Raw genomic sequence first — 20171 nt, 5'->3', positions numbered from 1 at the left:
CTACTACTCTGTCTGAGAAAAAAAAAATCCAAGAATTTTAGAATAAAACTTACTTGAAGGGGCTTTCGATGGACGTGGCTGTGACTTTAAAGTGCTTGTATCTCCGAGCATTCATCCTTTCATTGGTAGTGATTCCCAGAGCTGCGATCTTTAAAAAAAAAATAAAAAAATAAAAAGGTCAGTAGAAAGGTCAGCCAACATTCGGCATTTTAGAGACACTCTGAGATCTAATCAGCGAAGACAAATGAGTCGATACCTGGTAGAGCTGACACATGATGAGCACGGCCACCCACATTAAGTGGAACAAGCTGTTAAGGAACATCCAGAATATCCACGGCGAGCAGGAGGCGATCTGAGTCAGGTAGAGCCAGAAGCCATCCTTGGCATAACTGGTGGCACAGTGGGCCCTCCAGTCTGGGAGAAGATGAAAAGAAGATGTGAGCTGAGGAGTGAGACAAGCTATTTAAAAAAAAAAAAAAAAAAAAAAAAAAAAAAGGAATAATTTTCTTCTTACAGCAGACGCAGCCATACATCATCCAGCAGATCATGCAGAGCAGGAAGAACAGATAGCCCATAAAGTAGCGATGATTCCCACTTCCTGTAGATGAGAAACAAATATTCTGTTATCCTGCTCTGTTCTCACCAAATTCACTGTTTGGGTTTTGTTTAGTCTGCCAACTAAACAGAAAGACAAGACAAAAAAATTGTTTCTTTAGTTTAATTAAAACACAAAAACATTACCACACTTTCTTTGCTTCTGACAAAAACAAGAAACTGCAAACGAAATCTATGTGAGAGTTTAAAAGGTACATTATAAAAACAATGTCCACCAACTCAAAAACCCAGACACAACACAACCTTGTTACATGCTGCATCACAGCCCCAGCTCAGTCAAATCTTCCAGCCCATCCATCTTTATCTACATAAACTTTACGCAGTTTCAAATTAAAAAACTGACAGCCACACAGCAAATGCAGCTCTAGACATGTGCAATGAGTTACAATTTAATATACAAAGTGATAGATGTGTGCAAATGAAAGAACAGGAGAGATAACCAGAGCAGACATGAACAGGTGACGACAGACAAGCAAGCCTCAGATTTTTTTTAGTACTTTGTAGGCGGGGTTGAGACCAGTTTCCACCTCTAAATAAACTCAAATAACCATTTTGGCTATGGAAATTTGATCCACTGCAAATACACAACAGGTGAATGCTACATTTTTTATGGTTTATGTTAGAGTCTCTGTGGTTATTCCAGGCTGTTTGTTCAGAGTTTCCTCACTTTTAAAACTTCATCCTGACCACAAGGCTTAAAAGTGTCACAACCCCCCTGCACTCCTTCCTTCCCCCACTGTCTCAGACAAACAATCCCCAGGTTGGCTTTGCTTTCCCCTCCGTTTCCTGCACCATGCTGTTAAACCATTCTCCGCTGAGTCTGGCCTTTGTCGGCTTTATGCTCTTAACTTGACCAGGAGGCATTTTTCAGGATGTTTTATTGAATCAATGAAAACCTGATGCAACATGTGAGTGTCCCTGCAGCCATGTTTTAAAGGCTCTAACGGGTTAAGATGTTTGGATAAGCTGGTCAATAATCTTTAACCTAATTTTGGTTTGTGCAAGTTCAAACAAGACTACAAAAAAGCAAAATGTTGTGTTAACTAAACATTCAACATGAAATACAAAATAAAGGCTCTCCAAGCCAGAAACTTGTGCGTTGCTATGACGCTAACGTACCTACGCAATTCCCCACCCAGGGACAGTGGTGGTCAAACTTGGCGATGCAGCGGTTGCACACGGCGCAGTGTTTGGACCTGATGGGCTTCCGTATCTGCATGGAAAGACAAGAATCTTATATTTTCTGATTTTCTTTCATTCCTTTTGTCATGTTTATCCAAAGTTTGTAAGGAGTTTACCAAGCAGGTGCTGCAGAATATGCTCAGGTCCAGGCTGCCCGTCTCAGCCAGCTCCACAATTGTCTGATGGAGGGAAACAAAAACAAAGACTAGTGTAAATTTATAGCTTCGTTCATTAACTTGTTTCAATTTGGATTTATTTCTAGGACCTTTTATTTTTCATATAAGGACACAGCTTTTTTTCATTAAATGCAACAATACACTCATTGCAACATCATTGCTTAAAACACACATTTAAAACCAGCAGCACAAAGGAAAAGACCGGAAACTTTATAACTTTAATTAATCAGGTCATTTTACCTTTTTCTTCTGCTCCTCTGAAGCTTTTATGATTCCTGGATCAGACTTCCAGGATTTCCCAAAGTTGTAGAACAAAGCCAGGCTGTTGACCAGGAAGGGCATATGGACAGTGGCGAATGGCAGATGTGCAGAGAGGTCAAGGAAGAATGGTGACAAAACAGCTGGATTACAAGTAACCTAAACATGAACCATTTAATGCACCTTTACGTACCGCTTCAACTTCATTAAGTGAAACTAATCCATTAACATTTTAAATAAAACAACAGTGTGATATTGCTGACGGTTAAAAGGTGAGAATGTCAGCTCTGCCTGCATACCGTGTTTGGATCATGTGAATTCTGTCCTCACTTTAGTCTCTTCTGCAGAATAATCAGTTGATTCCGAACTTTAAAACTTTTCTAACCCACAGAGTTCAACTTATTCATATGGGTGGGCTGGCAAACTAGTTTTCTCTTTACTGATTCAGCTCACATGATGATTGACAGGAAGACGTGCAAAATCCCAACACTGCCTTCTTCTGCTGCATGCACAGCTTTTTTTTTTTTGCCTCTGGACATAAATACACCAAGTTGTGTGTTAGGAAGATTAAAAAAGTGAAGATCAGAGTTGACTGATTGTAACCAGATGGCTGCTGTGTGACTTTTTAGCCATCTGTTCAAAGAGAAAAACAGAAAAACCAAATTTGATTGTCAACATAATCATATTCCACAACTGGTTTCTATAAGTACAGAACAACCTTCCATAAAGCCACAAAATTCCTCCTTAACTACTGACATGAAAAGAAAATCAAGCAAGTAAAAAGGTGTATTAATGAAAACCTGAACCTTTGAGTAAGAAAGATGGATAAAAGATCTCCAGTTTGTTAGCAAATGAGTCAGAAAATCATTAAAGTGTTAAAATATCACAGCTTAAAGCTTAAATGAAAAAGCTTCCGGGTCTAGGTTGAAGCTGCCAACAAAAGGCTCAATCACTTCTGGTTTTAGCCTTGACATTAGAAATGTTTAACTGTAATCGGTTTGTAGACTATAGAGCTCTGGCTAGAGTGTGAGGCTGTACAAATGTGACTTCATACCATTTAGACTCTTAAAACTAGTAAGTAAATGTTAAACTGGATCTTAAAGTGGACTGGAAGCTGGTATAATGATCTTATCACAGATGAGATGAATGATCCAAACCAAGATTCAAAGAATTACAGCAATATAATCAGGAAAGAGGTTAAGGAGCTGTCTAAATTTACAGAGAACTCCCTAACCATAAATATTTCCTGTGATGACAACCAGGAATGCCTACAGCAGGACAAAGACTTCTCTTTCCTGGAATCTACAGCAATAAATTGTGGAGGACAAGCTAAATATTTGTGCAATTGTTCATCTCACCATTTCTGAACAAGTATCCATAAAGGCCTTTCCTGTGCAACGCCGACATTAGACTGAGTCAGATTTTCTACTTTTCTCACAGGAAGACTGTGACACAGAACAGATCTGCCTCATCAAAACCAGCCCAGTTAAGATGGAATCACATCAGTCTGTCACAATTCATCATAACAATAAACCATCCCAGATAAAGAAAGTTTATATAGCTGTGGTGCTGTTTGCAGCTGAAGTTAACAAATGTGAAATATGATGGGGTTAATCCCTGAATCCAAAGAGCCCTTGTGTAAACATGTGTGCAAGGCGGTTTCATCATTGCAGGCAGACTCTCCCAGTATTCCAAGCTGAATATACAAATAAGCTGCAGGCTTCCTGTGCATAAGCGTGGAGAGATAAAAGGGAATGCTGTGACAGCTGTGTCCTGAGCCACTGAATACTGTAACTGATTAACAGGTCGCTTCATGTTGCAGGTGTTCATTAGTCAGCTGAATCTCAGAGGAAAGTGGCCAACTGACGCTGGCTCAGAGGCCCAGACTGCAAGACACACAATGCTTGTGTGGTAAAATAAAGGAAAGCATATAAAATATATATGAAAGGATTATAGAAATGTGTGAATTTTACAGCTGCTGTTTAAAATAAAAATCCACTTTTCAGTCTCCTAAAAGGTGGCTGTGATCTAATTACAAACAGGCTGAAATGAAACCTTTTACAATGATTTAATGTTGATGTATCTCTAGCAGGCTGGAAAGGTGACAACGCTGCTCCACCAGTCGAAGCAGATTTATTTCAGTATATCTGATATTTACCTGCTGAAATTCTGTTTGAGCCAAATCTTTCCTTTTCTTCCTTAGTGTTGAGAAAATATGATCTTAAGCCTAAGAAGAACAAAAAAGCACCCTTTTACGGCTCCACCCAAGTCATCTGATCTGATCTGGATTGCAGGCTTGAGGACATTGAGCTCACAATAGCAGAAAGTGGGTCAGAAATGAAAGATGTATAGTTTAAACTGGGAAAGCAGAAGAAACCTACGCAGAGCTTCGACCCAGAGTTACTAGAAGTTGTTTCTGAGAGAGTAAACTGATGCCTTTATTGATAACAGTCTGAAGAGGACCGCAAAGAACATAAAAGAGGTGGAAATTAGGAGAAAAACAGCTATGAAGGAGTTATAAACGAAAAATCTAATTTCTGTTTGCTTTATGTAGAAGGAGGGAGTGAAGAGAAGGAAAAACAGACAGGAATACAAAAGGCACCTGCAACAACTGTATAATCAGAACAGAAAACGAGCTCCTACACCTGCTGAGAAACATAACCTGTAGAGAAACTTATTGGCCTCTGTAAGAAACAAAAGCAGACAATCAGCAGGAGCACCTAAACTGAGAAAAATCTGAACAACACGAACAACAGCACCAGCAATAAGACACAAAGATAAAAAACAAGGAGGATTAAATTCTTGTTTATCACATTATTCAGTCTCACTTGACATTGTGATTGGTCAACAGTGCAGAGGGGTGAAAATGGCTGGCATTTCAAAGCAGAGAGGGCTCCAAATTAACAGGTTAAAATTAACTTTAGTGGGCATCAATGAAAACTTACTGGGCATGAATGAAGCAATTATTATATTTGTCCTGGTGGCGATAGCACTACAGTTATCATGAACCCTATTTTATGATGTATCACACATCAACTGGATGCATACTAACTTTAACATCCATGGTGATGATTTCATATCAGTTAAATGACTTTTAATGACTTTGGTTAATCTTTCACTTCTGTTCAAATATCCAAGAATGTTGGACGGCCAAAATTTGTCTTCTTATTGAAGTAATGATGTAAAAACTCTGCTAAACTAAAGATTTAAGTCGATCATTTTAAATGTCTGAAAAGCAAAAGTTGCTTTGGTCTTTGTTGAAAAAGAGAAGACTAAGGGAATGTTGTTTGGCATTTTCACTAAAAAAGTAAGTAAAAATAACATGAAGAAACATGTATGATTGAATTTATTCAGTTGCATTTGTAGTCTGGTTCATTTTCCGCAAAGAATATTTGGCTAATGGAAATTCTGATTGGCTGGTAACTCTACTAGTCACACTGACTGCCGATCAAAAGGGTTCATTTATGTCAGTTTGAAGGAGCACTCTTAGCATTTTGAGGACACCTTCTTTATGTATTCACAATGTAAAAGGGGCTGTATAAAAACTGCTAATCGCACCCATCTTAGCTGGTGCTTTTGCCTCAGATGTGGTTGAATAAGTCCAACAGATGACGTCGCTGCTCCCTATGGAGGTAATTGGGCACTTTATCTTGTGTGCAAAAGAACATCAAAGGAAGAACTGGTGTCGCTATCTAACTGCATGAAGCATGCCATTCATTTGATAGTTACATTCATTATTAACTTCTAGTTAAAACAAGAACAAAATGATCTTGTGTTTTTCATGTGTGCATCACTTAATTTGCTTAAAGATACACGATTAGAAACCAAGTGCAGCTACAGAGCTGAGACTGACTGCAGATTGCTTGTAAAAGGTTTGCAGCTTGGCAGGAGAAAAGGTATCAAAAGCAAGGTGCATGACCCAGCACGCCCTTCACATGTAAAAGACCTCAGTCTAAAGACAGCATTACTGAAAGAAAATTAATGGCAAACACATAAGCTTTTTGTCAACTCTCAGAGCTGAAACAGGAAAAGCTGAAGTTTGAAAGAACAAGCAAATACACACCTAGTCAAAGGAAGCCCTATTCACATTACAAATGATCCATATACAATAATTTACCAGGATGTAACATCACTTAACTTTTGCTCTTGAAAGATTTTTGAACAGGGGCCAAGCTGTAAGCTCACGAACAAATCTGTCCCTGGAAATAAAATGCCATCAATTTAATGTTATATGATCCATGTACATCATAAATCCAAGAAAAAAAAACTTACTTTTCACAGCCTGAAAAGATCCTAAAAACATTTCCTTTTTCAATCAGCTCAAGTCAAAGGATTTGTGCACCCCTGTCACATCAGTGCAGCAATGAAGCAGAAAATTAAATATCTTCCACAAATGCTCTATTCTCACCTCCTGCAATTAGCAGCTTCTGAACAGAAAGGCAATTCTTCCAACGTGAGCGAAGCTATGCCGGGTGAAACATGAAGTCTCTGGAGCTGCTTATGCTGACTAACAGAATAAAACGTTTTGGTTTATATTATTAACACACTGTAACAGAACCCATCAACATTTAGATGCAAAATGAGACTCTGGGACTTGTAGCATAACATTTCTCCATTAGTTAAAAATTTGTTAAAATTATATCCACCAACTCCTCCTTTATCCCCTGGTTCTACTGAACTATTAATTCAACTCAGCTTTATTTATAGAGCACTTTAACACATCAGCTGAACACAGCAAAGAAGCAAAAATTATTATTGTATCCATCTGGGAAACGATGAAGGCATGAATTACTGGTGTGGAGCAGTTAAAACGGATTTTGCCTGAAAGAGTTTATGAAGGTTAAAAAAACTGGACTTTACCACCAATTTATTCAGGCGACTTAGTTTTAAAATCACCATCCAATTTAATACCCAAATTAGTGACAGCTAGTTTTAATAAGCTAGACAAGGGGCCCAGATCAATGGGGGAGGGGCCACTGGAGCCATTCGGCCCAAACACCATAGCCTCTGTTTTTTTCTCATTAAAATTCAGGAAACTCAGGGTCCTCCACTCCTTGATGTGATGGAGGCATGACCCAAGAGGTGTAAGAGAAAAAGCACATTTCTTTTTTAGGGGTAGATATATCTGGCTATCATCAGCATACAAATGGAAAGATACGCCATGTTTTCTCAGGATGGACCCTAAAGGAAGCAGATAGAGCGAAAACAGGAGGGGCCTCAAAACTGAGCCCTGTGGAACCCCATAGGACACAGAGTCCACAATGTTGGTACAGGCAGAGTGAAACCAGTAGCCTAACTCCTCCTGATCAGAAATGGAGGCGGACGAGAGAACAGGAAGCTGGTAAAAAGCTACGGAGAACAGACTGGCAGCGGAGTTAAAAATCCTGCAGCGCCATGGTGGGGCGCAAGATTTAACTGCAGCGTGAGAGTCCAGCATCAAACACTATTGGCATGTGGTCTGAAATAGCAATGTTACAAATCTCTATGTTAGATACAGACAAACCATTCAAGAGAATGAGGTCAAAAGTGTGTCAATGTTCGTGTGGCCCCAGACACATACTGTACGAGATTAAAAGAATCAATAATTTCTAAAAAGTCCTTCACTAGAGGCTTATCAGGACAACACACATGAATACTAAAATCACCTACAATACGGACCTGGTCATAACGAGACATAATTCCAGCTAAGAAATCAGAGAAGGCATTCACAAAGTCCTTGTTTTATTTAGGAGGTCTGTGGATGACCACACAAAACACCGGGCCAGATCGACCCACCTCAAATGAAATCAATTCAAAGCTGGAGTATGAGGATAACAGACGCTGTTCCTCCTCCCCGACCAGACATCCATGGGGAGCTAAAATAAGAACATCCAACCGGCAAAAGTTCCACGAAAGTCCTGCACTCACCAGGAGAAACCCACGTCTCTGTTACGCAGAGGAATCAGAGGTGATGACAAGAATGATGCAGCCATCAGGTGGATCCAGAAGGCTCCAGGAAAGGTTCCAAATCCTGACTTGGAAAAGGACAAAGAGTGGGGCAAGAAAGGCTTCAACTTCACCAGACAGCCACTGCGCTTGCTGCGTTTGTGACGAAGTTTCTTCCGTGGAAGGAGGGCCGACATCCTAAACAGGTGAGCAGGAATGCCCAATAGAAGCGGGGGGCAATGTTTTCTGTCCATTAAAACCAGCCAAGCATATATTTCGCACATTATACTGGAAATCCAGAAGAAACTGAATCTGCAGTATAATTCTTATTTTCCTCCAAAACACAATTAAATCTATTTTATATGCACATAACTTATTAGAGTCTCCATACTTGCAAAATAAACAGTTATTCAGTTAGAACATGACAATACTGTAACGAGAATTAATGCATTCCCCCCCGTTGGAGGGAAGAGTGCCTGACACCATAGGTCATCTAAATCCAGTCTTGTAACATTCTCAGAGTCAGAACCAGACATGAAGAAGCTGCATTCAGCTTCTATGCTCCACATGTCTGCAGCAAACTCCCAGAAAGCCTCAGATCAGCTGAAACACTCAGTTTATTTAAATCCAGGTTAAAAACCCACTTGTTCTCTGCTGCATTTCAATAGTTATTTAAAAGTCCAAATCTGCATCTGTTTTTTTAAAGCTTGATTTTTTTTAACTTGATCATGTTTTAATGTTTTTATTTAATGTTCTTTTTCCTTTCTCTTTTGTTTTTATTTTTAAAATTCCGCTTATTTTCTGATGTTTCAATGTTTCTGTAAAGCACTTCGAATCCCCCTGTTGTTGAATTGTGCTAAAGGAATATACTCGCCTGAGTTAAAGCAACACTTCATCTGTTTGCATTTTTGTTCAAATACGGTAAATAAATTTACCTGTGACTTTTTCTTATTGTTCCTAAGACAGTTAAGACTCACCCCATCTCTGGTCCTATCTACACAGACTGTTTTAATGACAATAAAGCATTAAAACAAGATCTGCCTTATATAGGACATCTTATTTAGTCTGTGCACCTTTCCTTTGCTGCATCTTAATTCAACATAAATTTACTTTTTTATATTGTTAACCTCAGAATACCTTTTAAAGACTGATTTAACTACCATTTTTAATGGGATCAATCCATATATTAAATGGGGCAGATTTCTCCCTCCTGACACGCTGTAAAAACCATCTTTGTCCACTAAATTTGTACTGTTGCAGCATTTTGATGTAAAAAGTGGACAACTATAGCAGATGCCGAGTGTGTGATTAGATGCTGTGCAACTGTCAATTGAGATTTGCTAACTTACTGCACATGATTTTACTTTTTAGCTAAATTCCCCCTGTAATGGAAAAGGATATCATTCCAGAACCAGTAGAACCAGGTGATGTACATCCAAAACTTGGTTGCCAGGTAGATTCCTAGAGGGAGAGCGCTGTGCATGGAGTGGTCAAAAAAAGCCCTGCAGAGAGAGAGGAGATGGAAGATGAGGGTCAGTGGTTTGCTACAACTTTGGGCTTTTGTTTTGATCAAACCCTCTCAAGCCTGAATTTACTATCATCATCATGCTTTACTCCCACTACAAACTCTGCTTCACTCATAACTTGTGTGTTGAACAAATCAAGGCATTCCTTCTGCAGATGTAAAACCTGGCACGGGTGCAAACATGGATTAATACAGACAGAGGCTTTGATCCAAGTCCTGCAGCAAGTCAGACAATGGCAGTAGCAAAGCAAAGATGACGCACTATAGCTGGACCCAAACAGCACTATTATTCACAACTGTTTTTACACTGTGCAAGAATTCCAAGAATGAATGACCAGATCTGGTGATGAGTGTTATTATAGTCACAGAGCTAACAGTGAAGAGAATGACAACAGCACCAAGCAGCAGTGTGGATGGGATTTAAGCAGCCAGCAGTAAATGAATGAATGAAAGAATTCAAATTTTCCTATGAGAAAATGCTGGTTAAATACTGAAGGAAAGAAAAAGTGTGTAATCTGTGTGTTTCTTTCAGGTAAGACATACTTGGAGAGGAACTGCACTGCAACCCAGACGCCAGTGTACATGATGCCCTTGATCAGCCAGGAGTCGACGTCCAGGTCGGCGATGAAACCGACGATCCAGATAACCACGAAAGGTGTTCCCAACATCACTTTCTGCCTGAACTCCTGGAGGAGGATGGAGAAATGATGTCAAAAGAGAGCAAGAAGAAGTTGAGCAGGGATGAAAGAGAAGAGGAACTAATGGGAGAAACTAATATTTAATTGACAAAAAGGGCAACGGGGTGAGCTGGAAGATTAGTAGCAACTTGCTTCATGCATGTCTACACATGATGTGTGCAGGTTCAGTGTTATGTCTACGTCATATGTACTTTGGAAGAGCTAACAACCCAATACATGATCATGATCCTTATCTTATCTCAAAGTTTGCACACGTTTTGTTTAGAAATATGACATTTTAGCCGTACCTCCCAGTCACAGCATCCACACATGAATAGAGAGGTCATTTTTAAATCTTACCATCCGGCCATCATGTCTCATTTTATGTTTTTACACATGTGGACACTAATAGCTGGACACATGATAACAGCATGATCCACAGAAAAAGGGTTGATGCATCAAAAACTGGGAATCAGGCATGACAATTGATCATTTTATCCTTTGTATTTACATCTTGGTCACCTTGCCAACCCAAAACCAAACATAGGAACAAATTTCCCTGTTTCCCCCCTTCGTGTCTTGGTGAAATTTACCATTACAAGGACAGAATTCTTTGCTATGTCATGCTTACAACCAGCTTCAGCAGACACGTTTAGGTAACATTTATAATTCAGAAAGCCTGTTCACTGCACAATATCAGACAAATCAGACAGACGTTACTCCTCTATAATCCATTTACTGCTTTATAATGACACAATAACCCTCTTATTAAACAACAAATACCACCAAGTTTTATCTTAGGACATACAGAGTAAAGCAAGGAGCAGTTTCAGTAAGACAAAATGTTATTCCACCATCTACAGCCTATGAAGCTCTACTCACTACAGCACTGCACCTGGCATCTGGACAGATGCAGACAAAGCCACAGGGTTCATTATTAAATCTACTTATCACATCTGTGATAAGTATGTGAGGGATGGAAGTTTTGGTTGATATTTTCTCTTGCAAATATAAGTTACCTTCATTAGCTAACAACATCAGGGCAAAGAAGTAGAAAGACAAAACATTTAAGCAGAATTAATAACAGTTACAAAAACCTTAAAAAGCAGCTTTAAAAGACAAAATAAACAGAACGGTAGGATTTGGTTCCATCGCACACAAACAGCAGAATGTAAAACAAAAAAAAAAAATCTTTCTTGATCTACATCATCTTTTGACAGCAGTGGAAAAGCGACTGACTTGTTTAAGAGGGTGTATCCATGTTTGGAAAACCTGCTTAAACACACTATTTTCAGTGTATAAACTGTATTGTTTAATACAGATCATTCTGAGCAACCTCTTTCCTGTCAGACTGACTGGAAGCAGCAGACTAGACTGAAAATTAATGGCCAACCCTGACATGCTGGGACAATGAGACACAGCAGAAAGATGGGGTGGAAAGCTGGTCTCAGCATGTCCAACTGACAAACGTGTCATTACAGCAAAGTTTTAAACACTGAGACCTGATCTTACAGGAGGAAATGATAAATTGCTACCTCTGTCGAACGGATCATATTTAAGCTTTGTCCACCTGCTACATAATTTTGTGTTTCTAACCAACTCAGAATTTCTTTTCTTTTGGTATCTGGCAACAGCGAAGGTGTATATGTAAGTACCTTGTCCATCTTCAGCCTTTTCAGGTATGACGGGCTGTCGTAACCTTTGGCCTGCCGTGCTTCCTGTAAGTGATTGATCATCCAAACATTCTTCCTTTGCTTGGCGAGGTCCAGCGGTGTTTCACCCTGACAAATGTTGGAAAATTTTGCAAACTTCTCACTAGAACATAAAACACTCAAAAGCCCTGGGAGAGCCGCTTTTCTGACAGCGTCAAACTAATAAATAGATTCACAGGGCCATAAAAGAGACTTTACCTTGATGTTCTGTGAGTCAACGTTAGCATTAGCATCCAGCAGCAGGCTGATAACGGTGGTGTTGCCGGCCAGCACGGCCCAGTGCAGCGCCGTGTTCTTGTGATATTTGTCTCCCAGGTTGACGGAGACGTTAAAGGTCAGTAGCAGCCTCGTGGGGTCCACACTGTTACATATAGGAGGGAATTGAGTAAAGCCAAGTCAAACTTGCTTGTCTCATTGTATGTTACAGAAAACAATCATTTGTGGCGTTCTCGGCTATCATTAATTTTTTTTCCTCTTTACATTGTTGTGTATAATAGCACCATTCCCCTTCCTGATTAATATGTTGTATTACTTCATTTTAAATAGAAGACCTCCTCCCGAATAACTGCCCTTCCGGTAATCTTTCTGTGAACAGCTATGTTGAGACATGCTGTAATGTGTCAGATGTTTTTTTTAATAAGGTTTAATTTAATGTATGTAGCAGCAGCCAGGAGAAACATCCAGATTCTTATTTAAACTTTTTAAATGTATCCCACTATTACTCATGTCTTTTAAATTCCCCAATAAAATGGAAAGAAAAGATTGAAAGTCACTGGATCACTTTGGAAAGTGCTAGCAATGTTCGTGCAAGTAGCTTAGCCAGATTACTTTATACAGTTAGGTCCAGAAATATTTGGACAGCTATGAAATTTTCAGGATTTGAGCTCTGCAGGACGTCTTATTGGATTTGAAATTAAAAACGGAGATGCATTTGAAGTGCAGACTTTCAGCTTTAAATTCAAGGGGGTTGATCAAAAATATCCTCTGAAGCGTTTATGAATACTTTCTGTTTCATGGTTTGCACCTTGTGGTGAGCCCACTTATGAAGTCTTCTCTTAATGGTAGAGTTAGATCCTGTGATCCTGTGACTGCATGTTGTAGGTTCAATTGAAATCAAATGCAGACCTTTTACCTGCTTGATTGATGATAAATTAATGAGGGAACAGCTCATGACACGGCTTTTGAGTCAACTGTCCAATTACATTTGGTCCTTTCAAAACGACCAATTCCTAAACTCTTCCTCCAATTTTGAAATGAATACTCAATTTAAGTCTGTAGCATACTGTAGTTAGTGTGTGAAAATACACACCTGTGTGTCCTGTAAGCTGCCCACATCAGAGGAGTCATGCCATTCTGATCCATCATATCTACATCCTGCCACAGAGGAAAGAGAATAAGACACATGAAGGCACTGAAGAAGTCTGCAGAACTGTAAGACCAGGGCGCCACCTGGTGGAAGAAAGCCTGTAAAAGATGCTCTTAAAACAAAAATAAATGGATCATGAAACAGTGGAGGGAACAACTCCATTCCAGCCAATTAACCACCCTGATGGATCAGTCTACAGCTGCATTACCTGTTGTGAAAAGGACAACTTCATGATTTCTCCACACAAATAAGCTGCAGTGTTTGTTCTCCCCACCTGTCCTTTGGCGATAAGGTAGGCCACAATGGAAGTGTGGCCAAACTGGGCGGCCAGATGGACGCAGCTGCAGCCCTCGCCGTCAATCAAAGATGGGTCTGCACCATATTTCATGAGCTGCACCACCATGGATAGATGACCTTGTCTTAGAGAGGAGAAAAAAACAATGGTTCACAGGGGATAAATAAAAAGACAAACATACTGTATGTGCTGAGTGTGCAGACCTAGCTAAAAGCTCAACTCATTGTCCAAATATCAGAGTCTCGCAGACTCTCCCTGCTAATAGACTGCTTTAATGGACATGAAGCAATGCTGCCTAAAGAGACTAATTAACCTCTTTGGTCTTATTATTTTATCTACAGGGTGTAGCAATGGAAATTACTTCCTCATTTGTTGCATGCTACATTTTGAACTGTGGTTTTATTGCTTGCAGTGCAAAATGTCAACTTCCTCCCCGGTGAGCACATAAATATCTGACAAAACGCTAATAAAAATGACAGAAATGGTTTGTTGTGGTTTGGTTTTACTGCCTGAGAGAGCGGAACTACGTATGAGCACTGTGGACAAAAACATGACATTTATTTGCTCCGAGTTAACTCGAACAACCAAAGTTAAGGTCATCCAGCATTCAGACAGAAACAGGCTAGGGGCTTCTTAAAGGTCACAGGCAGTTGGAGGGGGAGGAGGGTGACACTGGACTCCAGCGATGGTGCAGACGCCTGTTGTTGAATCAATAATGAATCAATAATTCAGGAGGTGAGAGTAATAGCCCTGTGTGCTTGGATGAAGGGTGTGGCAGTCCCTTCTCAACAGTTTTACGGTGCTCATTACAAAGAAAGGACTGATAATTCAAGTGGCAACTATATCATCATCAAAAACTCACAGAGACACGGGTTGTCAGTGGTGTGTTACCTTGTAGCCCAGTGCAAAGGTGTAGAGTTGAGGTCTCCTCCTAGCTGGTCAACTATGGCTCCCTTTGATATGTAGTACCTGCACATACAAACAATAATCAAGTAACACTTCATGCTTTGTTTACTCAAAAATCAGGCTTCTCTATTAATTTAATCACAGTTTGGGCTGTAAAACCAATATGCACTGGCTGGCTTTCCTTCTGATAAGGCCTTTAAGTTATGTTACAAACTTATTAATAAACTGGAGCACAACCTGTCATATTAAGCCAAAAAGAAAAAGGCCAGAAGATGAGTGGTAACACAGAAAATCTGATCGATAAACTGGCAAAACAAAATAAATATAAGACTTCAACTACAAATCTGACAAAAAAAGCTGTAGTGGGAGATTTCACAGGATGGACTGATCATCTGAGGTCCAAGTGGTACCCCAGATCAATCCGAACAGAATCATCACAAAACTGTAAAACCTGTATGGAGCGGACAAGGCTGATTCTTCTTTAGACCAGGGAACTCAAACTCTGGTCTTTGATGGCCAGTGTCCTGCAGGTTTTGGATGCTTCCTTGCTCCAACACACCCAATGAAGCTAAATGACCCATTAATTTGAGTTAGGTGTGCTGGAAAAGGAAAACATCCAAAACCTGCAGGACAGTGACCCTCGATGACTAAAACTGAACATCCTTGCCGTCCGCCTCTTTGATCAGTAGCTGCGCATTCACTATACCTCAAATAAAGCAGACTTTCCAAGCAAACAGGCTCGGATTCAAATAAAAAAAGGCTGGTGTGGATGGGCCCATAATTACCTCGAGTAGTGTTTTTGTTGTTGGGAAAAAAATCCAGTGTTTCCTCTGCCATGACCATCAATTAATCGTTTAGAAATTGGAATCAAAATTTAAACAGTTATGATTAGCAAATCACAAAGTGTCTGATTCAGGTTTCAAACCTGCAACATCTGCAGTTTCATAAACTGACTCATTCAGAATCGTTTCCAGTCATCTTTCTTGTGCAACAGGCCATGCACAATGTTTGAAAATCTGCCAGAACAGGAACGAAACAACAGGTTTTCTTTTTGAGTTGAAAAAAATGCAGCCAGCCGTGATTCTCCTCTGTCTGAGCCTTAAATATGTTTACATTGGATTTGCGTTGCGTTTCATTCCTCACGCTGGCTTATTATTATTATTATCCACTATCTCACAACCGGTGAGAGGGAGGGGGAGATGAGGCAGACACGGATGACAGTTTGTACAAAACTATGGAAAAAGAAAGGGTCTACTTCTGGTGTTTGTCCGGATTAGACAATAACACATAAACATCAATGATGAGGCCATCTTAACTTACAGAACTAAAGACAAAATATATAGTAAAATGCTAATTCAGCGGCTTATTTTTGTGTTTGTTCAAGGAGTTTTTATGTGACTAATATCAACGCGTTGCTGCGGCAACCCCTATGGAAATTATCAACGCCCACTTTGACATAAGTGCCTCAGCTGTCTGTGAAAATACACTTGGTTCAATTCTGCTTCACAGACTCGTGAAGCAGCTGGCAGATTATTCCGTATGTAGGTGAAAGGGTGCACCTGCAATGTGATTTGCTAGAATTTGCTAGATTTGCTAGCTTTATTCTGTGCAAAAAACAATAATGGCTAATTTATAATTACCTATAATCTTGGTTAGGGTAAGCTGTGCTGATCCTTAACCTCTGAGGAACTTTAAGAACAAGTTATAGAAACATGACCTGCGTTGACTTACTTAACCAAGTCTATCCTGTTGTTGATGGCGGCCCAGTGGAGGAGTGTTACGTTTTCTTTGTCTGGCTGCCGAACGTCGAAGCCCGCCTCCACCAACTCCCTGCAGCGCTCAAAGATACCGTACCTGCAGCACAAGTGGGACACAGATAAACACACAGTCAGAAACGTCAAACACAGACACACTGGTGAACACACAAATGCACAAAAGAAAAAAAGCCTTAAAAAACACCGAAACGCTGCGGCATAACTTGCCAGGCGGATATTAAGAACCACAAATCAAAACAACATAAATTTGCTGCCAAATCTGACAACAGCTCAGACAAAGGATCTTCTGTCTTCTCAGGGAGATATTAAAAAAAAAAAAAAAGTCTTCTCCTCCCACCAATAAAATCATCAATTTCTGACCCTCCAAATTACAACTTCAACATACTATGAATGAATAACTAACAAAACACAGATCATCCACTCACTGTGTGGCTTTGACAATGTCCCAGGTGCTGTAGTCGTCCACATGGTTTTTACGGCTGACGTTCTCGCTGTAGCCGTGGTTGTAGTGACTCTGGGGTTTGATTTCCTGAGATGAGAAAAGACACAGAAATGAAGGTAAGTTAGCACAGTTGTGAGGCTTTATCAGGATGTCATCATTATTCGGGAATGACACATGAGGACAACGGCTTTACATCGGCCAAAGACAGAGTCAAAACTGAACTGCTTGCAGCTGTGGCCACAAATATCTCAGGAAATGTATCACCTGAGCCTACAATAGCCGGCTTTTTTTGCTACCTTAAAAAGAATAAATAAATGAATGAGTCAGATTTCCTCTTATATGATTAGCTCATCTTCCCTAAATGTGATAAATGTCCATTTCCAATCACTAGTTGGGCATTCAGTGCTGCTAACGTATAATAATCAAACTGCTAACTTTGATCATATTTAAACTGAGATGCTGTACAGACATATTTAAAGCAACAACAGTGTGTGCAGAGGTTCTTTTTATATCACTACATGGACCAAAACCTTGCAGCACACCAACTTAATATTACAAATGTGAAGAATAATTTGCAAATATTTGCAGTAAAAATCTAATTATGCAACAATCCAGTTTTAAGTTAATTAACTTACTTAATAAGACAGCAAATATGGACATGCTCTGAAAAAACAGAAAAAGTCCAAAGAGCCGCCTTGTCATTTAAAGATGCACAACGACCCAAACACCAGAGCATTCGTTTAAAAAGGTATTTTGAAGTATTTTTCTTGGAAAAGTGAACAACAGCAGGAAATGTGAGCTTGTTAATATAAAAGTGTGCCATCTGGAATGCATCTGGTAACTAAACGGACGTCTACATGCCTTTAAATCCCCGCCCCACTGTAAACTTTTTTCAAGATCAAGTGGTTTATTTTCATTTTAAAACAAAAAACAAGAATGTTTCTATATTTTATGTTCTACTTTCCCGCAGACATTCAAGCCTTTCTGGCATTGCTGCTGCTTAGATGCAAGTAAGGATGAGGAATAATGAGGCGGTGTCTGGGGGGTTGACGAGGTGGCAAGCTCGTGCAGAGCTGTTAGGTAACCTGAGGCGACAGCTCAGGGCCACAGAAACTACGAGCTGTATCATCTTGCCTCAGAGTTTTGCTGGGGGGGGGTGGAGCTTTCATCTCCACTGCCATGGGGGAATGGTGGAGAAACAAAATGGAAAAGGTACACAGACATAAACTACTGCAGCCATGTTTTTGTTTTGCAGTGTGATGCGGAGCCATGTTAGGGATTAATTGGGGGAAAAACAAGGATCACTCTTCTGTTTTAGAGAAAAAAAAAAGGCTAAAAGTGATTTAACTAAATACAGCCAGATTAGATGAGATTTTTCCTATGATTGGATGTACTTACATCAACAGAATATTGTCTGACTTAAGTATTAAAACTGAAAGTTTAACACAAGTACTTAAAAGGTTGTTGTGTTGGAAGTCACAATGAAGCAGATCAGAGGAGGTGGTTGAAAGGATTGCTGCAAAGAGAAACTTCTTGGGTTCTTTGACTAAAGCCAAACACATCCTGGACTCCATAACGAGAGATTTTCCTTTTTAATGGTGAAATGCTGTATACAGTAAAAAGCAAGTTTTGAATCTTTTAAACATGCAGCCCATGGGAGATTGTCCATAGATGTGTTTTTTACAATTATTTTCCCTTTTCTTTTTCCTTTAAATACTTTTTTACTTCATTTAAGTTTTTATAATCCCCTCCCTCACTTCTTTAATGTCTCTAGAATTGTTTTTTTCTCATTTTTATTCTTTAATTACCTTTAGATTTGTTCTAATTTTTCCATAATTTTTTGTTTTTCTTTTATCTTTGATCTTTTATAATTTTTTTCCATTTGTTTTTCTTTCAAATTTCTAATTATTTTTTTCTTTCTTTTCAATTTCTGAAATTAATTTCTTTTCTTTCCCATATGCTAACATAGATGTTCTCATTTCCTTGTCTTTAAATCAGTAAGCTTGCAAACTGGTTTGGGCAGGTACATTAGTGAGATCAATACAGTGTGAGCCACAGCAAACACTATCCCTAATAATAACCAAGTTGATCCCAACATGTTGGTGTTTTAAATTAATACCAACATGTTGAACCATCTCTATATTTGATATATTTATATTTTTTGTAGGTCACTAGCTTTTTATGAGAACCACAAGTATTTTTCGCTTTAAGCAAGAAGCCCAACATCAAGTTGAACTGAAGGTTCTGAATTGAAGGCCACACATATACACACATTTATTTTTCAAAATAAACATAAATGGCCGGAGTTTTGCCGATTAAATGTGATATTGGGACACAGTTATTTTCTTAATTACGCAGAAAAAAAGTGTCGTGCAGAATGATGTTGTTGCACCGTTTGTCCACTAGATGGCACTCTGACTCCATCAATCCTCACTGCTGTCAAGTGGAGCTTGATGACAGGTATGTTTATAACGATGTTTGTGAAACTAAGAATGACTCCGTATATTAGTTTCAGTTTAACTCTGCTCGTCATGTGTCATGATAGTGCTTTTCATTTACGTTACATTGCTAAAGTTGTGCTAACCTAGCTAAAGTCTGTTTATGTTAGCAATAACATCATGGTTGTTATGCCAACCTAGCATAGCGTTAGCTAACGGCCTAAAAACCAGTAACTGCAGAAATAACTAAGTGTACAAAATATTTGAGAGTACAGAACGAGCGTTCATCACTCCATCAGCTGCGTGTTGAGACGCATTTAAGGAAGAGCGATGTGAACGCAGAGGGGAGGGGAAGTAAGTTATGTCAAGATGTCATGTCTTAGTTTTACTTTGTCAGAAAATACTACATTACTAGTTCTAGAGAATAAATTTCTTTGTATAAATCAAAGCTGGATATTATGTAAATCTTACCCCCATTTAAAGTTCAGGGTTATTAGAACAAATATAAACAACTCCACATATTTTTCTTAAATGCATTTCGTTCCTGTTCTGGCAGATTTTCAAACATTGTGCATGGCCGGTGATGTAATTTGTTTATCCTGTAGAAGTATTTTCTTTTTTTCAAATCTGCCATCTGTATTTACATCAGTTGTGCTCAAAACAATTATTATTCTTTTCTTTAGACTCTTGTTTGTAATGTAAATTGTACATGTGGTCAAGCAAAATTTTCTACAAAAGACAGACTATTGTGTTTGTTTGGTGCTCAATATAAAACGTGGTTTAGAAATAAACCCTGTTCACACAGGATGTGTGACATTAGTCAGATATGGCATTCAGTGAGACATTGGTGTTCCTCATGCTTCATTTAGATGTTCCTGG

The 20171-nt window shown here is 39.2% G+C and overlaps 2 protein-coding genes across 2 annotated transcripts in view; one reads left to right on the top strand and one right to left on the bottom strand.

Annotated features, from left to right (window-relative positions):
• Positions 1-20171, bottom strand: part of zdhhc17 (zinc finger DHHC-type palmitoyltransferase 17) — a 28229-nt gene that overhangs the window by 2916 nt on the left and 5142 nt on the right. Inside the window, exons 2-16 of the mRNA XM_041978046.1 lie at positions 16838-16941; positions 16369-16491; positions 14623-14700; positions 13711-13855; positions 13380-13444; positions 12269-12431; positions 12014-12139; positions 10225-10367; positions 9558-9658; positions 2214-2338; positions 1914-1976; positions 1735-1828; positions 515-598; positions 257-414; positions 54-148 (exon numbers count right to left, since the gene is read on the bottom strand). Coding sequence (XP_041833980.1) covers positions 54-148; positions 257-414; positions 515-598; positions 1735-1828; positions 1914-1976; positions 2214-2338; positions 9558-9658; positions 10225-10367; positions 12014-12139; positions 12269-12431; positions 13380-13444; positions 13711-13855; positions 14623-14700; positions 16369-16491; positions 16838-16941 — 1667 coding nt within the window. The remainder of the gene's footprint in view (positions 1-53; positions 149-256; positions 415-514; positions 599-1734; positions 1829-1913; positions 1977-2213; positions 2339-9557; positions 9659-10224; positions 10368-12013; positions 12140-12268; positions 12432-13379; positions 13445-13710; positions 13856-14622; positions 14701-16368; positions 16492-16837; positions 16942-20171) is intronic.
• Positions 19244-20171, top strand: part of osbpl8 (oxysterol binding protein-like 8) — a 77165-nt gene continuing 76237 nt past the window's right edge. The window contains exon 1 of the mRNA XM_041978039.1: positions 19244-19314. The gene's annotated coding sequence lies outside the window, so the exon portion shown is untranslated. The remainder of the gene's footprint in view (positions 19315-20171) is intronic.

Source organism: Melanotaenia boesemani, chromosome 23 (assembly GCF_017639745.1).
Source record: "Melanotaenia boesemani isolate fMelBoe1 chromosome 23, fMelBoe1.pri, whole genome shotgun sequence".
Taxonomy (NCBI): domain Eukaryota; kingdom Metazoa; phylum Chordata; class Actinopteri; order Atheriniformes; family Melanotaeniidae; genus Melanotaenia; species Melanotaenia boesemani.
Note: the sequence above shows the minus strand (reverse complement) of the source record. Positions and strands in the feature narration are given on the sequence as shown.